The sequence below is a fragment of the Molothrus ater genome, chromosome 18, assembly GCF_012460135.2.
Source record: "Molothrus ater isolate BHLD 08-10-18 breed brown headed cowbird chromosome 18, BPBGC_Mater_1.1, whole genome shotgun sequence".
NCBI lineage: Eukaryota > Metazoa > Chordata > Aves > Passeriformes > Icteridae > Molothrus > Molothrus ater.
In genome coordinates, this window is record NC_050495.2 from 6,830,877 (window position 1) to 6,847,504 (window position 16,628).

At 41.9% G+C, this 16,628-nt stretch overlaps 1 protein-coding gene across 16 annotated transcripts in view; it reads left to right on the forward strand.

Annotated features, from left to right (window-relative positions):
• Positions 1-16,628, forward strand: part of FBRSL1 (fibrosin like 1) — a 503,927-nt gene that overhangs the window by 328,976 nt on the left and 158,323 nt on the right. For all 16 annotated transcript variants that reach the window (XM_036393034.2, XM_036393041.2, XM_036393046.2 and 13 more), the window contains one exon: positions 5,087-5,116. In XM_036393034.2, coding sequence (XP_036248927.1) covers positions 5,087-5,116 — 30 coding nt within the window. The remainder of the gene's footprint in view (positions 1-5,086; positions 5,117-16,628) is intronic.

Here is a 16,628-nt window from a genome sequence, read left to right on the forward strand (position 1 = left end):
CTGTGTAGGCAGAACCTAAATCAAAAACCACTGGGTTTGGGTTAAGTAGGAGGTAACCATGTTTGTGTAGATAAGCTGAGGTGACTTCTCAAAAGCTTGGAGGAAGTGGCTCCATTTGAAATAACCATATTTCTGTGCACCCACCGTGGCATAACATCCAGGTATTGCCAGTCTTGTTGCAGTCTTAGGAGACTTGGTTGGTTTTGTTTTCATTTCTTGAAGCTCTTATTCCTGGTATGAGACAGTTTACATGACTGTGTGATGTCAGTTAATCAATGTAGTGTTTTTATTATGTGAATAAAAGCTGGATGATGTAGTAGTTAAAACATTGGGGGTAAGAAAAGAGTTGAAGGACTTTCTCCAGATTCCTAAACTCACCAGAAAATAATGAGAATAATATAGAGTTTTAATATAGCTTGTAAGGAGCTCGATGCCAGTCTAATAGTAAGAGAAGGTCCTTTGCCAAATATGCTGTTGCCTATTTTACAGTGGCCATAAGTCCATCTTTGTCCCCTCTTGAGGTGGTTTGTAGAAGGAGGTGATGGAATGCATCACAGCTCATTGCCTGGTTGGAAAGCCATGATGGAGAGGGGTCTTGTAAAGAGAGATTTCACCCCAGGCATCAAAAAATGAGAAACCACAAGGCCCAGTCGATACACATGGATGCTCCATCTGTGATTCCTGAGCTTAGTGTTGTCCTGCTGAACCTCACCTCATGGGAGGCTTCCTCCAATTGGAATCTGTCACTGCAAGAAATTGTTTCCGAAGAGCTGCGCAATTAGGGGTCGACTTTGCAAACATTCTTGGTGGAATTGGGATGCAATTGGCACAACCCAGTGAATAATCCCTTTAGGAGCCTTTATGAACCCTGTACAATGGCTGTTTACAGTCCTGCTTATAGACCAGGAGTGTTAACAGGACTTTAGAAAAATCCAGGTAATTGAAGCTTTTGTCTTTCAATGAGCCCCCGTTGCTTTCAACAGTTGCCATTCTCCACATTTTCTTTAACTTTTTTTTGTTTTGACAAGGGCTTTTGTCCCTCAACAACAGCAGCGTGGGAGGTGAGCCTGGCCGGGTGGTGGCCTCAGCCTTCGCAGCATGGCCTCCTCCTCCTCCTCCTCCTCCTCACACAGGATAAGTTGGCTTTTAAGACACAGAAAATCCTCTGTGGCCGAACCAGAGTTTCTCCCATGACTGCTTTATTCATTCCAGCATGCCAGGCATGGAGGGTCCCTGCCTCAGTCTCTGTGCTGAGCTGGGGCTCTGCAGGCAGGGGTGAGGAGGAGGCAGGCGTGTGAGACTGAAGGAGTTCCCACAAAAACTGAACCAGCCCTTCCAAACCGGGGCTTTTCAACACGCACACCCCGGCCAGGGGAGGGACAGGGGTCAGCAGTGCTTCTGCTTTTCACAGCTCTGTCTGGGCCCTTCGGTTTTGCTGGCATTGGGTTTTCTGTGCTGTTGCTCGTTCAGCAGCCTCTGAGTTCCTGTTTCTTGATGCAAGTGTGGGAGCCTGTTCCTTTTACATGAAACAAAGAAAACCTGTGGGAATTCTGAAGCTTGGGGCCTTTTCCACCAAAGCTGGTTGTATTTTTTCAGGGGTCGGTGGGAGGTTAGCATAGGTTGGTAGCCATGAGTCTCAAGTTCTTATTTTCTTGTGTGTTAAGCAGAAATCCAAATTTTATAAATATCAATGTGTTGAGTCTTCCCCACGATCACTCATCCTGCAGGCCAGTTTGGAACATTCTCACATGGATTAAGATAAGTGTTTTAGGTGGTTTAAAGCCAGGTAGGAACCAATAGAAGGGACCGTGTGTGTGTGAGTGATCCCACACGGCTGCAGAGGGGGCAGAGGATTTGATTTCACAAGGCAAAGAAGAAATTAGGCAACTCACTGCCACAAATGCAGTTTTTAAACCACTCATCTTGCAGTCACAGCTTCACAGAAGGCTCTGTGTCCACACGGAGCCACATCCACAGCCCTGCTGCCTTCTGCAGTTTCCAGACTGATGCAATCATGATTAAAGTAAGGAAGATGTAAGCTAAAATGTAACAAAATTCTTTGCTGTCTTTTCCATTTTAAAAGCAATTAATTATGAAGTCTTTACAGATCCTGAATGGGGAAAAATGTATCCTCAGAGAGCAGATGTTTGCTTCATTCATATGTCTGTTTATAAAATCTAGCATGTGGATTTGATGGTTCACTGGCTTTTTGCAACTTTCACTTATCTACATGAGACAAAGTTGCATATTGGTACAAAGCAAAATTAGGCACCTAAATAAAGCAGTTCTGCACCTTTTAGTAATGTAGACCATCTGTAAGAGGGTTTTATACTCATTATAGGTATACAAATTTTGGAGGTAAAATCTGTTTTCAACAAGAAAAACCCTCTTGTCTTTTTTTTAAACGTCATAATGTAGTAAGAATTAGAAAGACAAGTTTTGTTACAAAACCAGACAAGACTAAAATACTACCTTGTATTTGAATAATAATGGTTACTAAAGTTCAAAAAAATTGTTTACATCTTAAATATTTTTAAGCTAAATTTGGTAATGTTTACAGTACTGAGGTTTTATTGAACCAGGACTCATAGGCAAAAGTATCTGAGATTTAGTGATAATTTTGAATGCTTTCTAGTCAGTGGATTTCAAAGTTTAATTTATTTGGTTATTTTATTACTGCAGTGTATAATTTTTAAACCTCTGTTAGAATTAAAATTTGTGTTGATATTGCCTAGTATACAATTTGAAGAAACCCATGGCTGAGTGTGCTAACTTATTTTTTATGCCATTCTTGCAATAGGTGTAATTCTGCTGTAACATGCTTTAGTCTGAACGATGAATCACAGAGTCAAAATATTCTGCCTCTAAAATATGAATGTTCATGTGAATGAGCACCAAGATTAAAATGGTAACTTTAGTGTAGACATGCTTTAAAGGGTAAAATAACAAGGTCTTTGTGACCTACTCCATTATGCCAATAATTTGGGGGAATGCACAGTCCCTGTGGCATTAGGGCTTGATTTGAGCTCCCCCTGGGTGGAGGTGAAAGGCTTCCCTCCACTTAGCCCATGTTTCTCAGGAGCATGTAAATAATCAGAAGTGGACTGCTGTGGCTGCATCTTCCCCCACCCCCAGCTCAGCTCTGATGAATGTGTTGCTCTGTCAGCATGAATTATCACTGTCTTGGGCAAGCACAGATGCAGCAGGTACTGGGGCAGCCTTTGCCCAGCAAACCTGTTTCAGCATGTCTCTCTCAATGTGATGGACAATTAGTCCCATTCCAAGCCCACAGCAGACACTTCTAATTGTTTGTGGTTGCGTGACACGCGTTTGGGGAAGTCAGCAGATGGCTGCTCGTGGTGATTTATCAGGATTGGGTTTACTTTTGGTTTGTGTAAAAAACAGAACCTGTGTTTCGTATAATAATTTTCATAAAGGTCAGTGACAGAATAAAAGTCACAAAAAAGGCACAAATGGCTTATGGCAAGGTATTTACTAAAGACGTGGCTACCTGATGTTCTTGCCTATTGCAAAGCAATTGGCTGGGACTTTGTGCAGTTTGCTGGTATTAACTCTGTTTTTTCCTGTAGAACTTCCCCACCCACAGCTCCTGGCCCCTGCAAGGCAGTGTCCTATTACTTCTTCCATTTTTCTTCAGGTTCCTTCTTTTCCAGAATGGTTACACATACAACTAGATCTGTGCACATCTTGCTAAGCAGTCAGATTTCTCTGTGAAAAACATTCTGTGGATCATGCGGGGCAGTGTAAAATGGTTTCCTTTTGAAAGAAAAAGAGTTCTGCTTAGTCAAGACTGTAGAAAAACAGATTACTTAAACCAAGCATTTTCACTGCAGTAAAATGGGAATAAGGTGTCAGCTGGGAAGCTGAGCACTCCTCACTGCAGATTCACTGTGGGAGACTCTTCCAATATATCGGGGCTGCTTGTGTGCTTGGTGTGTTTCAGAGAATTTAAAAATAAAAGCTTCAAATAGAAGAAGAGATTAAATATTCTCTCATAAATCAGCAGAAAATTAAGAATGTAACAGCTGAAATTTCTGCTGTGTGACTTGAGGATAAAAGAATGTGACAGGAAAAATCCCCCTTCCTCACTCCAGGAGGAAATCTGGACAAAATGACCAAACAGATCTATTCCTTCTTTTGCGTTCATGACACCAAATCATGTGTGTTCTCATGGACCATTTCCACATTTGGAAGTTGTCACTGCTGGCTTGCAGAGTCCCCTCTTGTTGATCCAGTGAACTCTGTAGGGTGCTGCCAGGTACAGAAAGCCACCAGGCCATCCCCATCAGCAGCTGGCTGAAGGAGAAAATTCCCATTGGGCACCAAGGCTACAGAACACCCTGACCACTTCTGTCAGCATAACAGACCCCAAGAGATTCACTGCTGCTCCCAACTGTAAATCTTTCCGAGCTCCAGCCAGTAAGATGTGCATGTCCTGAAATGTTCAGTGTCCTGAAAAGTTCAAGTTATCTTTCCATCATTTGTGCTGTGAAAAGAGAGCATTTCATTTTCAGAGCCTGAAAGAGATTGCACTCCAAAACTCTTTAAGTAAACACTTCCTCCTGGGATCGTGATCTCATTCAAACTAAAAAATGTACCAGAATTTATTATGTATTTTAATTACTATTCTCGGTACCACTCATTAAATTAGAAATTGATTGCCAGTTTCACAGTTTCCTTGTTAGATGACAAAGTGCTTATCAAGGTGAAGCAATGCAAAACTGTTACTATATATTCCATGATTTGGGATGATAAAAAGGCATGCTTTTTGTTGTGGTACTCATGTTACAGTGGTTGTTATAATGCATCACTGATTGTCTTTTTTGTTTAAAGTTTGCTTTCCCCATCCAAGAAAGAGTACACCATAAATTTGTATAAGAGAGGATCTGGCTTTGTCTGGTTTATGCTAGCAATGTAAAAGGCATTTACTGCAGCCATCAGAAGTGTGTTTCATTGAACTGTGAACATCATAAACAGCTATCCCAAAGATTTAAGAGGATGATGCAAAAGATCCCTATACATAAAGGTGTTTCTCAAAATCTTTTTTTCTCTCTCTAATCCACAGTGTGACAGCGAGAGCGATATTGACGATAAGGTAAGACTGAATTTTCTTATTTCATATGCTCGGAAATTCCCTGATAGTCAAAATAAGAATGAATTTGAAAATAACATTTTCCTCCAGTCTTCATGTCAAATTTAAAAATATCTACAATTGAATGAAAAAGCATCAGATCAGCTACTCTGTGATCTTCACTGGCTTCTATTTAGAGGAAAGAGAGTCCTGTTAACATAATAGTCTTTATTGATTATTATGTGAGCATTTTGTGAGACCTGAGTTACAGCATTAGTGCTGTTTCAGAGGAAGTTTCCACTGATAACTTGTCAGGAGCCAATATTTTATATATAGTAACCTTTGAAGATGTCAGCTTTGTAATCAGTGAGAAGATGGGACCTGCCCTCCCAAGGCAGTGTGGTAACTGTCAAGGAGTGTTTTGTCACGATGTATGCATATTTATCACAGAGCAATGATTTTTCTGACCTTCTTTTGAATACAGAGGTTGGTCATTGAAAGGTTGTAGTTTGTGTATGGGGATTTCTTGTTCACCTCTGCAAGGAAAACAGACAAGTCCCACTGTGTAGCACCAGTGGCACCGTGCTTTTAAAAATCAAATATATAAAAGGCTTGAGTATTCCGTGCTAGCTTCTGGCAGATCAAACCTGTCAGCCTCAGGTCAGCTCTTCATCAAACCTTTATTATATTTTGGCAGTCCAGTCTCTTGCATTCATTGATGAGAAGCTGTGGCACAGAGTTTTCTCCTGGATCAGCATTACACAAGTAAAGGCTGACTTCAGGTAGCCCTGTGTCCTCAGCAGCACACCCAGCTGCACCAGAGGTTACCATGAGCTCAAGAGCCTCCTCTGAAAGCTTTTTGTTAGTATTGTTAGACCTTTAGAAACACTAGGGTTTCTTCAACTTCTTTTAAAAATACCAGGAGGCACTAAATATTCTTGGAGTATGGCAGAAGCTGTGTTTTGAGACGACAACTTGATTGAAGAGAAGCATTTAAATCATGCGTTGAATGAAAGATACTGTACATATTTTATTTTATATTATTTTAAATGTATATGACTATATATGTATAGTCACTTGCTGAAACCACCCCTCTCCCCAAGTTCTCTTTCTTACAAGGTTACACAGCAGCAGAGCTGACAGCAGGGGTGGTGAGGGTGAAATATTGTTCCCTAAAAGCTTAGATACCATGGGGTTAAAACGTTTCCCAGACTGCCCAATCAAAGGAAGTAAAAGCAACCACTTAGAAAACTGTTTAAAGATCTGCCAGTCAAACCTCAGATGAAGTTGTAAGTGACATGTAGTTTTATTATACAGCTATGCTATTAATGATTATCTAAATTACACTGGTAGACCCAGCTAGCAGCATTACATCTGAGACTGACGTTTGTTAGATTAGGTTTGACTTCACCTTGTAGAGAAGAAATTGAAATCTGAACAACATTGATTAGCTTTCAGAATGTGGGATCTGAGGTTACCTTCAGAGGAAGCTGCATTGTGTTTGGCTGGTAACTTGCTGTCCTTTACAGCAAATGAAAGGCTATTATAGTGTTCCTTACCATTAATATGACATTTCTTTACATTTCTGTAACTGTAATTTGACTTTCTAGGCTCACCTATTTCCCAGATATCTTCTCCTTAAGGTGACTCTGCCTTAATAATAACATTTCTTTTCTTCATAAGGAGAGCAGCACAAGATCATCATCTTTCTATCTCTTGCCTGATCTGCAGAGATGTGAAACATGACACAGTCCTATTAAATAGGTCTCTGGAATTAAGTGGGGTTGTTTTTCTTGTCAGCAAAGATGTGGGCACATGCACATAAACTCACCAGGGTTGAAGTGAAGATGCTTCAAACCTTTCATGGGGATGATGTAAGTGCAACATTGCCTTCCAGTTGGGGAGCACAGGGGCAGCCTGGCTTGTTCTGTTGATACCTGACATTCTGCACTCCCCTGGAAACTCCTTCAGTGTTTGTCTAAAACTCAACCTGACTGATGCAACCAAGAGCTGTAAAAATTTTGGTGTGACTGTCCTGAGGGACTACACTCATTTTCCTCCTCCCTGTGATGGCAAAATGTGTCTCCTGCTACTGCTCCAGGCTGTTGCAGCCAGGTGCAGGATTCAGCAGAGTGCCCAGCCCAGCACCAGCCTTCCCAAATTACCTGATGGGTCGGCTTCTTTCCCCACTGCTGCAGAGCAATGCTGCCTGGTCAGCAAGAACCAGCTTTTTCAAGGTACACCTACACATGCTGGCACTAAGGAAGGGCAGGGCAGGAATTACTAATGTACTTTTGATTTGCATAACATTTTTTTGTTAGTCATAAACAGCGGGTCAGTGTTGCCTGCATAGAACTCACGAGGAAGGCAGACAAAAAAAGTTCATGTACAAGTACAAACTGAGTCAGTGACTGAGCTAGAAGCAAAACTGAAATTTTCCACCTCCTACTTCTCTCTCTGTACCATGCTAGTAATTATCCACTATTTATTTTGTTCATAGGTGTATGGGCTATTGAGCTCCTAATGTTTTCAAACATAGATGTTAGGGTAAAATTAAGGTTCTACCTTCACTGCATTGTAAAATATAAACACACTCCTGATGGTTTGGTTTTTTCCCTTGTGCAGGGCTCCAGGGGAGAAAAGCAATTGAGCATAGTCAGTCACATGTACAGTGTATCAGAAAGAGGAGCCATTACTTTAGTGCAAGGTACGGCTTCACAGCAGATTGTGAGTGTTTCCAAACATTGCGCTGCTGTTTTTAATAATTGGAGAAGAGGAGCTCAAGGCAGGGGACTTGTCAATCCCATCTACTTTCTGAGAACTGTCTCTGGCCAAGTATAGCCTTTCACTTCTGCATCACTGCTGAAATCTCAGAGGAAGTAAGTGGGATGATACTTTCTCACACCTATCATTCTGTCACCATGTGCTTCTCAGAGAACTGTTTGAGATACCCAAACTAATAAAGTGAGCTGTCCAGCCATTTAACCAAGCGAGAAACTTAGCAAATCGTGCGTTCCCCGAGATGGAAATGCAAATCCTGTTTCCTGTACTCAGTGCTCAGTGAAGGACATTGGTCTGGGCTCTGCAGCTGTGAGGAGGATTGCAGTGTTGCTTGCTGGAGCTGTGGAAATGATGCTGAGCTTGTTGAGAGGGAGGAGGGAGAGAAAGGGAGTCAGTCTGATACTTGTATTACACTGTCTCTTCTCTGTGCACTAGCTGGGATGTGAAGCTCACGGTCCATAAACATTGTTACTGAAAATATATACTTCCTTTAATAGCAACAACAGCATTAACAGATAGCAATTACCCTTCATTTTCAGGAACTATAAAGTCTCCATTAATTCAAGATTTATGTAGTTATAGCATTTAGCACAGGAATAACACCACAGAGAATTGGTTTATACACATGTAATGAGAGAGCTTATGGCATACTTTAGTGAACATTAACATAATAGAGTAGTATAAACCATCAACAGTTCCACTTATTGTCTCTTACCTGCTTTAGCATCACTGTGAAAAGTGGCTAGCAGCTTGGTAATGTGCTCTGTTAAATGGTGTTCTGCAGAAAGCCAAAAGTCAACTTGTGTAAAACAAGGGAATGAGTAATCTCTGCTCGTTACTCCAAAATGTTGCTCATTTTTTTAATAACAGTGTTCAAGATTGCATTAAAAAGGCGCCTGTTTCTTTCTTTAAAAGTAATTCAATGTTCATGTTCTTTCAGTCTTGGACTTCTGTCTGCTCTGTGTGAAATTGTGGGTTGTCAGCCTAATTACATGGCCCCGCCGTGTAAGTGAGCTCTCCAAATCAGGGGTTAGATATCAAGCATTCTTCATTTAATGTAGTACTAAGTTAGATGTGCAAAAATGGAACTGTATTTCTAAGTTCAGTCAGTATTTCCTGTATATTCATTCTGTAGTTTGTGTTTAAGCTATAGCAAACAACTTCTGAGACAGGCAAAGTTAAATCCAAGGTGGAGACAAAAACTTGTGAAGTAATTTTTTTCTCTCGACTTTCTGCAGCAGCCCGGTGAGTTCCTTAGGCTGTGCTTGTGGCAAAGTGAATCAGCCTTCCCATGCTGTAGTTTGCTAATCCCAGCGTCCCAGGAGGTGCCTGGGAGTGGGCAGCAGCAGGAGAGCAGGTGCAGTTCAGCCTGGGATAGATGGGAGGGGAGCAGCACAGTGGGGCTGTGATCCCCCCACCCAGCCTGGGGCTGGGCTCCCATCCTGCTGTGTGCTGTAAAAACACAGAACAGCTTATAGGTTAAGGGTGAGGTGAGGGAGAAGGGACCCAGGTGAGTGGGGGGACACTGTCAACAGCAGCACTGTTTCAGTGTGCCAGCAGCCTCGTTGTTGTCCAGCTTTGATTTTGTAGGCATTAATCTAAAGGGGGTATTTGTAGGTATTAATGTTTTAGCAGGCATTTGAGAGGGAGTCAGGTAGCTTTATGGCCATGAATGGGAAGTTATTCTCTGTAGCAAAAGGCACAGTGGTAGGTAGTGAGGAGGTGCTTATTTGAAAGCTTACCAGGGGGGTGATGGAATCAGACCAGCGAGAGATGGAAGTGTGCAGCAATGCTGAATGTCAGTGTTGGGAAGAAGAAGTAAGCTGTGAAAGAGTCAAAACACAAAGAGTGATAGTTTGCCATTCAGGAAGTGAGAAGCTGTGTAGGAAGCAAAGCCACAGATTAGGAAAAAGATCCTGCAGCAACTTTTCTTTGGCACTAGGACACAGTTACATCTGCTGTCACCAAAAGAAAGACAAAATGGTAAATGATGGGTGAGGTAGCTTGACCAAGAATGTGGCTGTGTGGATAAACAGAGGATGCTCATTATGTTACAGAGAGCAAGGATACACAGGACTTAAAACATAGGTTGAATATTTTGATGTCAGGAATATTGTGAGTCAAAGAGAGTGTTGAGAACTGTGGGCTTGAGTGAGAGATGGAGGTGGTAAGAGTGGAAGCAATGAGAAGAATAAACTGTATGGAAGATCTGGGGGATGAAATTATCACTGTTGTTTCAGCTGTGTTGACCTTGAAAGGATATCCACAAGCCCACAGGAAAAATCATAGTTCAGGCAGCAGGAGAAAGGGATGCAATAATGAAGAGAGGCCTGGGAGTTGCTCTAGCAGGAATGGTCACTCTGTTTGTGGATGAGATTACCCAGCAATAAGAAAAGCCCCCTCCAGTGCTATTGCTGGAGGCTTCTCTTCCTCTGCTCATTACATTTTATCTGGCAATGGAAAAGGTGGGGTCCATCTGATTTGTTTTTGAGAGGCTGGAAGTTTACTTCCCACTTTAGGTAATCTGTTATTTGTTGTTTTTGAAGCCAGACCAAGATCCCCAAACTGGTTTTGTCCATCACTCAATTGTCCTTTTCTCTGAGAAATTAAACTTGATACTTTCCTAGAAATTGAGATTCATACTGGTTACAGCAGAAGGGAAAGATCAAACGTGGAATTGAACTGAGGGCTTTCACATGGCAGTATTTGCACTTCTGTTAGCATTGCACTTCAGTCTGTGACAGTTCTCAGCTGTGGCTAACAGTGAGACATCTCCATTTGCCAGTTACTTCCCAGCTGGGTTCTCAGACAGAAGTGAAGTGGTTTTTACCATGGGATGCTCTGGCTTGTGGGCAGCAGTGCTGAATGTCCTTGTGGAAGTGTGTGGCTGGGCTCTGCAGCAGGCTTGGCATCCTGCAGGAGTGTTGCACATCTGCATGTACATACATGCACACAATCAGTGCATCTGCTGAGGTTTATATCTTACAGACAGAAAACCCAGTGACACAGAGGGAAAACTAGTGAGAAAGCTCTCTCCCATACAGTAATAACTGGGTAAAGACTGTTAGTTCTCCTAATGGAAGAAAGCCTCTGTTTTACAGACAATCTGTGTGTTGTTATTAAAAACAGATCTGCTTTTTAAACAATATCAAAATATTGAATTTAAAATAACCTTGTAGCCCTTGAAAGATTTGGGTGCTATAAACAGGCAAATGTAATCTTGGTGCCAGTACAGGAAGACAAAAATTCACCACTCAGTGAATTTGTTTTATTTAGTCGTTCTCCATTAATAGATTTACCAGAAAAACAGCATCCTCTAAGCCCACTGCATTCCCAGTTCACTCAGTTGCTCTTTGGGAAATGCCAGATGGGGGAGAGGCTTGGCATGGCCTGGGCTTCCATCCTTCCACCCACCATGTGCAGGGAGCAGACACAAAGGTTCCCACTGAGACTTGGGGCAGCTGAGTTAAGGCCCTGCAAGTCCTTCCAGAGGGAGAGGAGCCTTCCAAGTTGTGCTTCTCAACTACAGCTCTGGTAAATATTATTAGTAATAATAGCCCTTCTTGACCTTTATATTTAAATAAAGCAAGAATGCAGTTTAAAAAATGAAATAGAGTCAAGACTTCAGCACCAATGTGCTCCCCTCCTGCTGAGATTTTGTGTTTTTTCTTACCCAGACAAAAACTCAAATTTTAAGTACGTTAGTCTGTATATAATAAGCTGAGTCATCACAGCTCTGTGGTGCCCATATTCATTCTTGAAAATGTAGAAAAGAGTTTTCAGAGCAAACAATGAGAAGAGCCTTCTAGTTTGCTGAAAAAAAAATCCATCATCAATTCACATAAAAGGCTTGAAGAGGTCTTATGTAGAGCTCTTGGGCACAACAGGATAATACCAGTTCTGTTGCTGGCAGCCAGCATGTCCCTGGCTCCCTGCTTTCTCCATTGTTTAACATCTCCCTGTTCCAGTTCCCCATCCAGGAGCATTTTCTTATCTTACCAGGGACCTTGGGAAGAAACTTTTCAGATGTGAGGTAACAGAGAAGAGAGCAGTTGTGTACAGCTGTCTGCCCACATCAAGAAAAACCATTATAACATTGTAAGGAAGTCTGAATCCAAAGGGCTATCTGTGCAATGGCAGGAACTCCTTGGAAGGTGATCAGATAGAACATAACAGAGTAGGCAGGTGATAGGAATTGGCAACTGAGTTAGGCAATTCAATTAATTAAATCCAATGATATAATTAACCGTAAAGATGCCAAGGAGATGAGAATTCTGGAGGATGCATGCTCCAATAGCCACAATTGCAGGCCCTCATTTGGCTTGCAGAGTTTCTCATTCCTGTATTCCAGAATCATTTGCCAGGTTAGGTAACACAGAAGGGCACAGTGTGCAGCATCGTGTCCCCTGGGCAGGAGTAAAGGATACAGCTCAAGTGGGCTCTGTTCCTGCCCTGGCTGCCCCTGGAGTGGGAAAATGAACCTTCCTCTGCCCTGCCCACCCTTGATCCTCAAAGCACATTATCTACAAACCTGGTACTTCACCCTCAGCACAAAATTCAAGTTAGGATGTCACTTCTGATTCTATATTAGTCATTATTAGTTTCTCTGTGTGTACTGTAAAGATTGTGTAATTCCAGTTAATACTTCATACTTTTTAACGTTTCCTAGTGGTCTTTAATACTGAGTTCTACCCAGCTGCATTTTTCTTGAGAAGGAAAATGTTCTCCAAATGACTCACATTTGGTTTTGCAGTATCTGAAAACTTCACTTGATTCCTGTTACAGCTCTTGGTCTTCCAAAGTTTCTTCATTTTCAAGAGTTTGCTCTAATTTTGTTTGATACCTCTGTGACTGTCTGAGGAATGTACATTCAGTCAAAGCTGTGTATAAGTTCAAAACAGAGCAGTGGCTTGAATGAAGCTTTTATGGGTTCTTATCTGCTTAAGGTGAACTCTGCAGGTTGTGCTCTGGGGCACATGGTGCAGCACAGCTCCCATCAACTCTGTGTCTGGATTGTCAGAGGCATCAGCAGGTCTTGATTACACCCACTGATGCCCAGTCTTCCACTCTTGGATGGTCAGACTGAAATATCTCACATAACAGGCTCAGTTTCCAAGGTTTCCAAGCCTTTCCTTGGCCTTTGCCATACCTGTGTGCCTGTGTCAAAATTAGTTGGAGATCTTTGCCTAAATCTTTGGCAGCAGCTGACTTAATTTGTGGTTTACTACTCCTGACAGTTTATTGGGGAAGCAAAGCGTGCCTTCATCTCCAATAATAAACAGCCCACCCGCCGACACTTTGACAGACTTAATGGTTTTTTTATACAAAAATGGACAGACTTAATGTTTCAACTGTAGCGATCATCTGTCCTGATCTCCTTAATGAAATTAGATTAAGTGCACCTGGGAAAATGCTGAGACGGCACATTGCCTTCATCACCTTCCTTAATTTAAAACCAATTTGCGGGGAAAATATCCTCTGAAGCTGAGGGAGGCAGAGAGAAGGGGGAGGGAAGGGGATTTTAAAATCTATCTGGATAGCTACTGGCAGTTTTAATTCCTTTCCCTGCTGGCAATGTGAAATATTAACAGCCATAAGAACTGAGAGTTTAAAGACTTCCTAACCTTTTTTGCCTTTCTTAGGGGAAACAGAAACAAAAAATATCTTTGCCATCAAGATCACATATAGGAACAAAGTCCAGGATATGCTGGGGATCAGAGTTGGGGCTGGGCAGGGAAGAGAGGAATGGCTGAAATGTGAAAGTGTCTTCTTCCAAGAGCTAGACCATGTTTTCCTAAAATATATTGTAACCCCTAGGTGCTGGTGGTGCTCACTGTCTGCTTTTACCTTGATAATGATTCAGTTGTGCTGAAAAATAGTAATTTGCCCACATAGCTGTGAAATCAGCTGCAATATGTGCAATATAATGTGACCTGAAAACGACTGCGAATGTTCCTCTGGCTCATTCTGAGGAGAGCAAGAAACATGTCTTTTTAATTAAAAAGAAAACGTTGCAAAGAATAACAATAACTTTTCTTTTTCTCCATGAAGGATGATTCCTGTTCTCTCACTGACTGCACTGATTGGAAACACGCTTGCAGTTAGCTCAAGGTCTTCTAGTGCTGAGGTGGAGAGAGCACAGTAGTCTGTGATAGGCTGGAAAGTCTCTTAATAGCAGAATTTTAAATGCTTACAGCCTTTGTTATTTGGACTGTTACAGTCCAAGCTCAGCAATGCAGTTGATTTATCCATCTCCCGTCTCTGATTTCAGTACCGCAGGAAGAGGAAAATTCACACTAGAGATGGGCATTTTCTTCTGCTTGGAGATTGTTTTCTTTATTTGCTTAGAATTGGCTTTGTTCTTGGTGAAATCTTTCCCAGCCCAGGTTGGGCAGAGATGTCCACCTCGTGTCTGGCTGTTCTCAGGATCACTGTGAGCCCACACCACAGAGGGAAGCCCCATCTAACCCGGCTCTAGAAATGTCTGGTAACAGGCTGAGGTAATTGATGCACAGTCACTCCTGTTCCTGCAGCTGCTGCTGATCACCCCTCAGGACCTCAGTCATGGTGACCTGTGAAGAAAAAGTCATTCAGAACAACCATGCTGAAAGTCTCAGCTAAATTACATTAATTAGTGGAGGTGGGGCCCCATTTTCAAAAGTGCTCCTCACCCTAATCACAGTCAGCAGTGTCTGTGGATGCTCTGTGCATCCCAAAATCTGTTCAGCCATCTTCATCCACTTGACTGCTCTATCAGTGGGACTCCTCATGTAAGTAGGAGTTTGTATGAGTAGCCCAATTGCTGTCAATGAATAATTTAAATGATTTAAGCCTCAGACGTGCTTCTTAATAATGAGGGAAATCAGCCCCATATGTCCTTGTCCATAAATACTGGAAGATGGGGACAAGTCACTTTTAAATGGGATTCATTTATTTTTAAATGGAATCATGATAAGTGCTTTAAAGGTAATCAAGCATGTGTCGCTATCCTGAATATTATAAATATAAAAGAATATTAGCCTAAAATTGAAGGGGATCCCATTCATATATAAACTCAATTAAGGTATCATGCAAGGATAAAAGCACAGAGTAACCTTTGGTAACCAACAAAGATTTTAAGGTGTCTGTTCTTTTTATTAATTGCCACAAAGGTGGCTGAAGTGACCAACATATGTTATACATGTCACTATATATTATGGACACTCAGATCTCAGTTACTGAGTGACTGCAGCCATTTTCACCCTTTTAAATTTGTAGATAACCTCACCCTGCCTGCAGAAGGTGAAGCTGAAGGAAGTAAGATTTTTTTGTACTGTGATTATTGAGCTTGTTCCCATAAAACAACATATTTCCTACTAAAAAGGTCTCCTTCCTATCCTTGTATTTTTAGTCTCCCTTTTTTTGGTGAAACATGAGTTTCTTGTCCTTTTCCCATCTATCAGTTTTTGTCTGACAGCATCAGTGGCACCTCCTCTGCTCTGCCCGTGCTGTTGGCCCTGGGCTGTGAGATGCCAATCTCTTGCTGGTGGTTTTCTCTATGAGACAGGCTGCCTTCAAGGACCAATCTGTGGCTCTTCCCCACAAAACCTAAAAAATGTTGCATATAGGATGTTATGCAGTTTGTGATTGTATTTATGGCAAATATTGCATTTTAGGATCCATTAGACAGAGAATCCCTATTGACACACAGGGAAGGGGAGAGGTATGCCTGCCAGTTATTTTTAGTAGCACTATAAAGTCAATTAGAACTAAAGCAGATGTGTATTAGAAGTTAATTCATATTAAGAATAGCACTGCACTAGCACCACTTTCATCTGGAAGCAGGTGCAAGTCTGTCTGTGCTACTTGCTTTAATGTGATCCAGTGCAAAAAAAAAAAAAAGGATCTTTTAAAGCCATTTTATTAGCTTCAAAAGTTATTATATCCCACCTTCTTAGTCTGTATGATCACTGGTGTTGAATTGATTTGTCAGTGCTGCCAGTTTGCATTGCCATGGATGTAAAGGAGGTAGGAGGAAGGACAGTTCTTGCCTGGGCAATCCTACAGTTTCCAGCTACAATTCTTGGCTGTTCAGCTCATGGATGTATTTGGTACAGTAGCAGTGCTTGAAAACATTTCAAACAGGCCTGTAAGCCCCAGTGATCATTAAATCCGTTCTGTTTTATAATTTCAAACTTTCTTCTCCCTCCCTACCCTGTCTCCCTTTTGCCTTCCCTCTGCCTTGTGGTTCTTTCAAGTTAATGTTGTCCAAGGCAGATAAACAGCACAAAAAGGATTGAATGGAGGTAGGAAAGGTGATGTTGTTACCTCTCAAGTTACTCTTCTTCCCTCTATTTGGCAGAGCAACGCTAATCATGTACCTAAGTCTCCACTGCATCAGTTTAAATACTTGGAGAGCCGTGAGAAGTGGATTAAGCGTGTGCCCTAGTGCCCTGCTCAAACCAGATCTCGTTTTTCACTCCCTCCCAAACACACACAGCCCAGGGGCACTGGGATGGTGTTTGGAGTCGGGGCTGTAGCAGCACAAGAGCCATTTCTTGTGGCTGAGTGCTGAAACTCGCTGTTCTCTGACCTTCAGCTGTGGCTGTGTCTCAGGCTCGTACCTTAGGCACAATTCCCATTCAGCGTGCCATTGTAAAGAGCAAACATTGGGGGGGCAGAATAACTCTGCGGTGAGAACTGGATAATGTAGTTCAAATCCATGGCCTAATTCCTCTGATGATGTTGTTTAAAACATTATTTTCTCATTACCCTT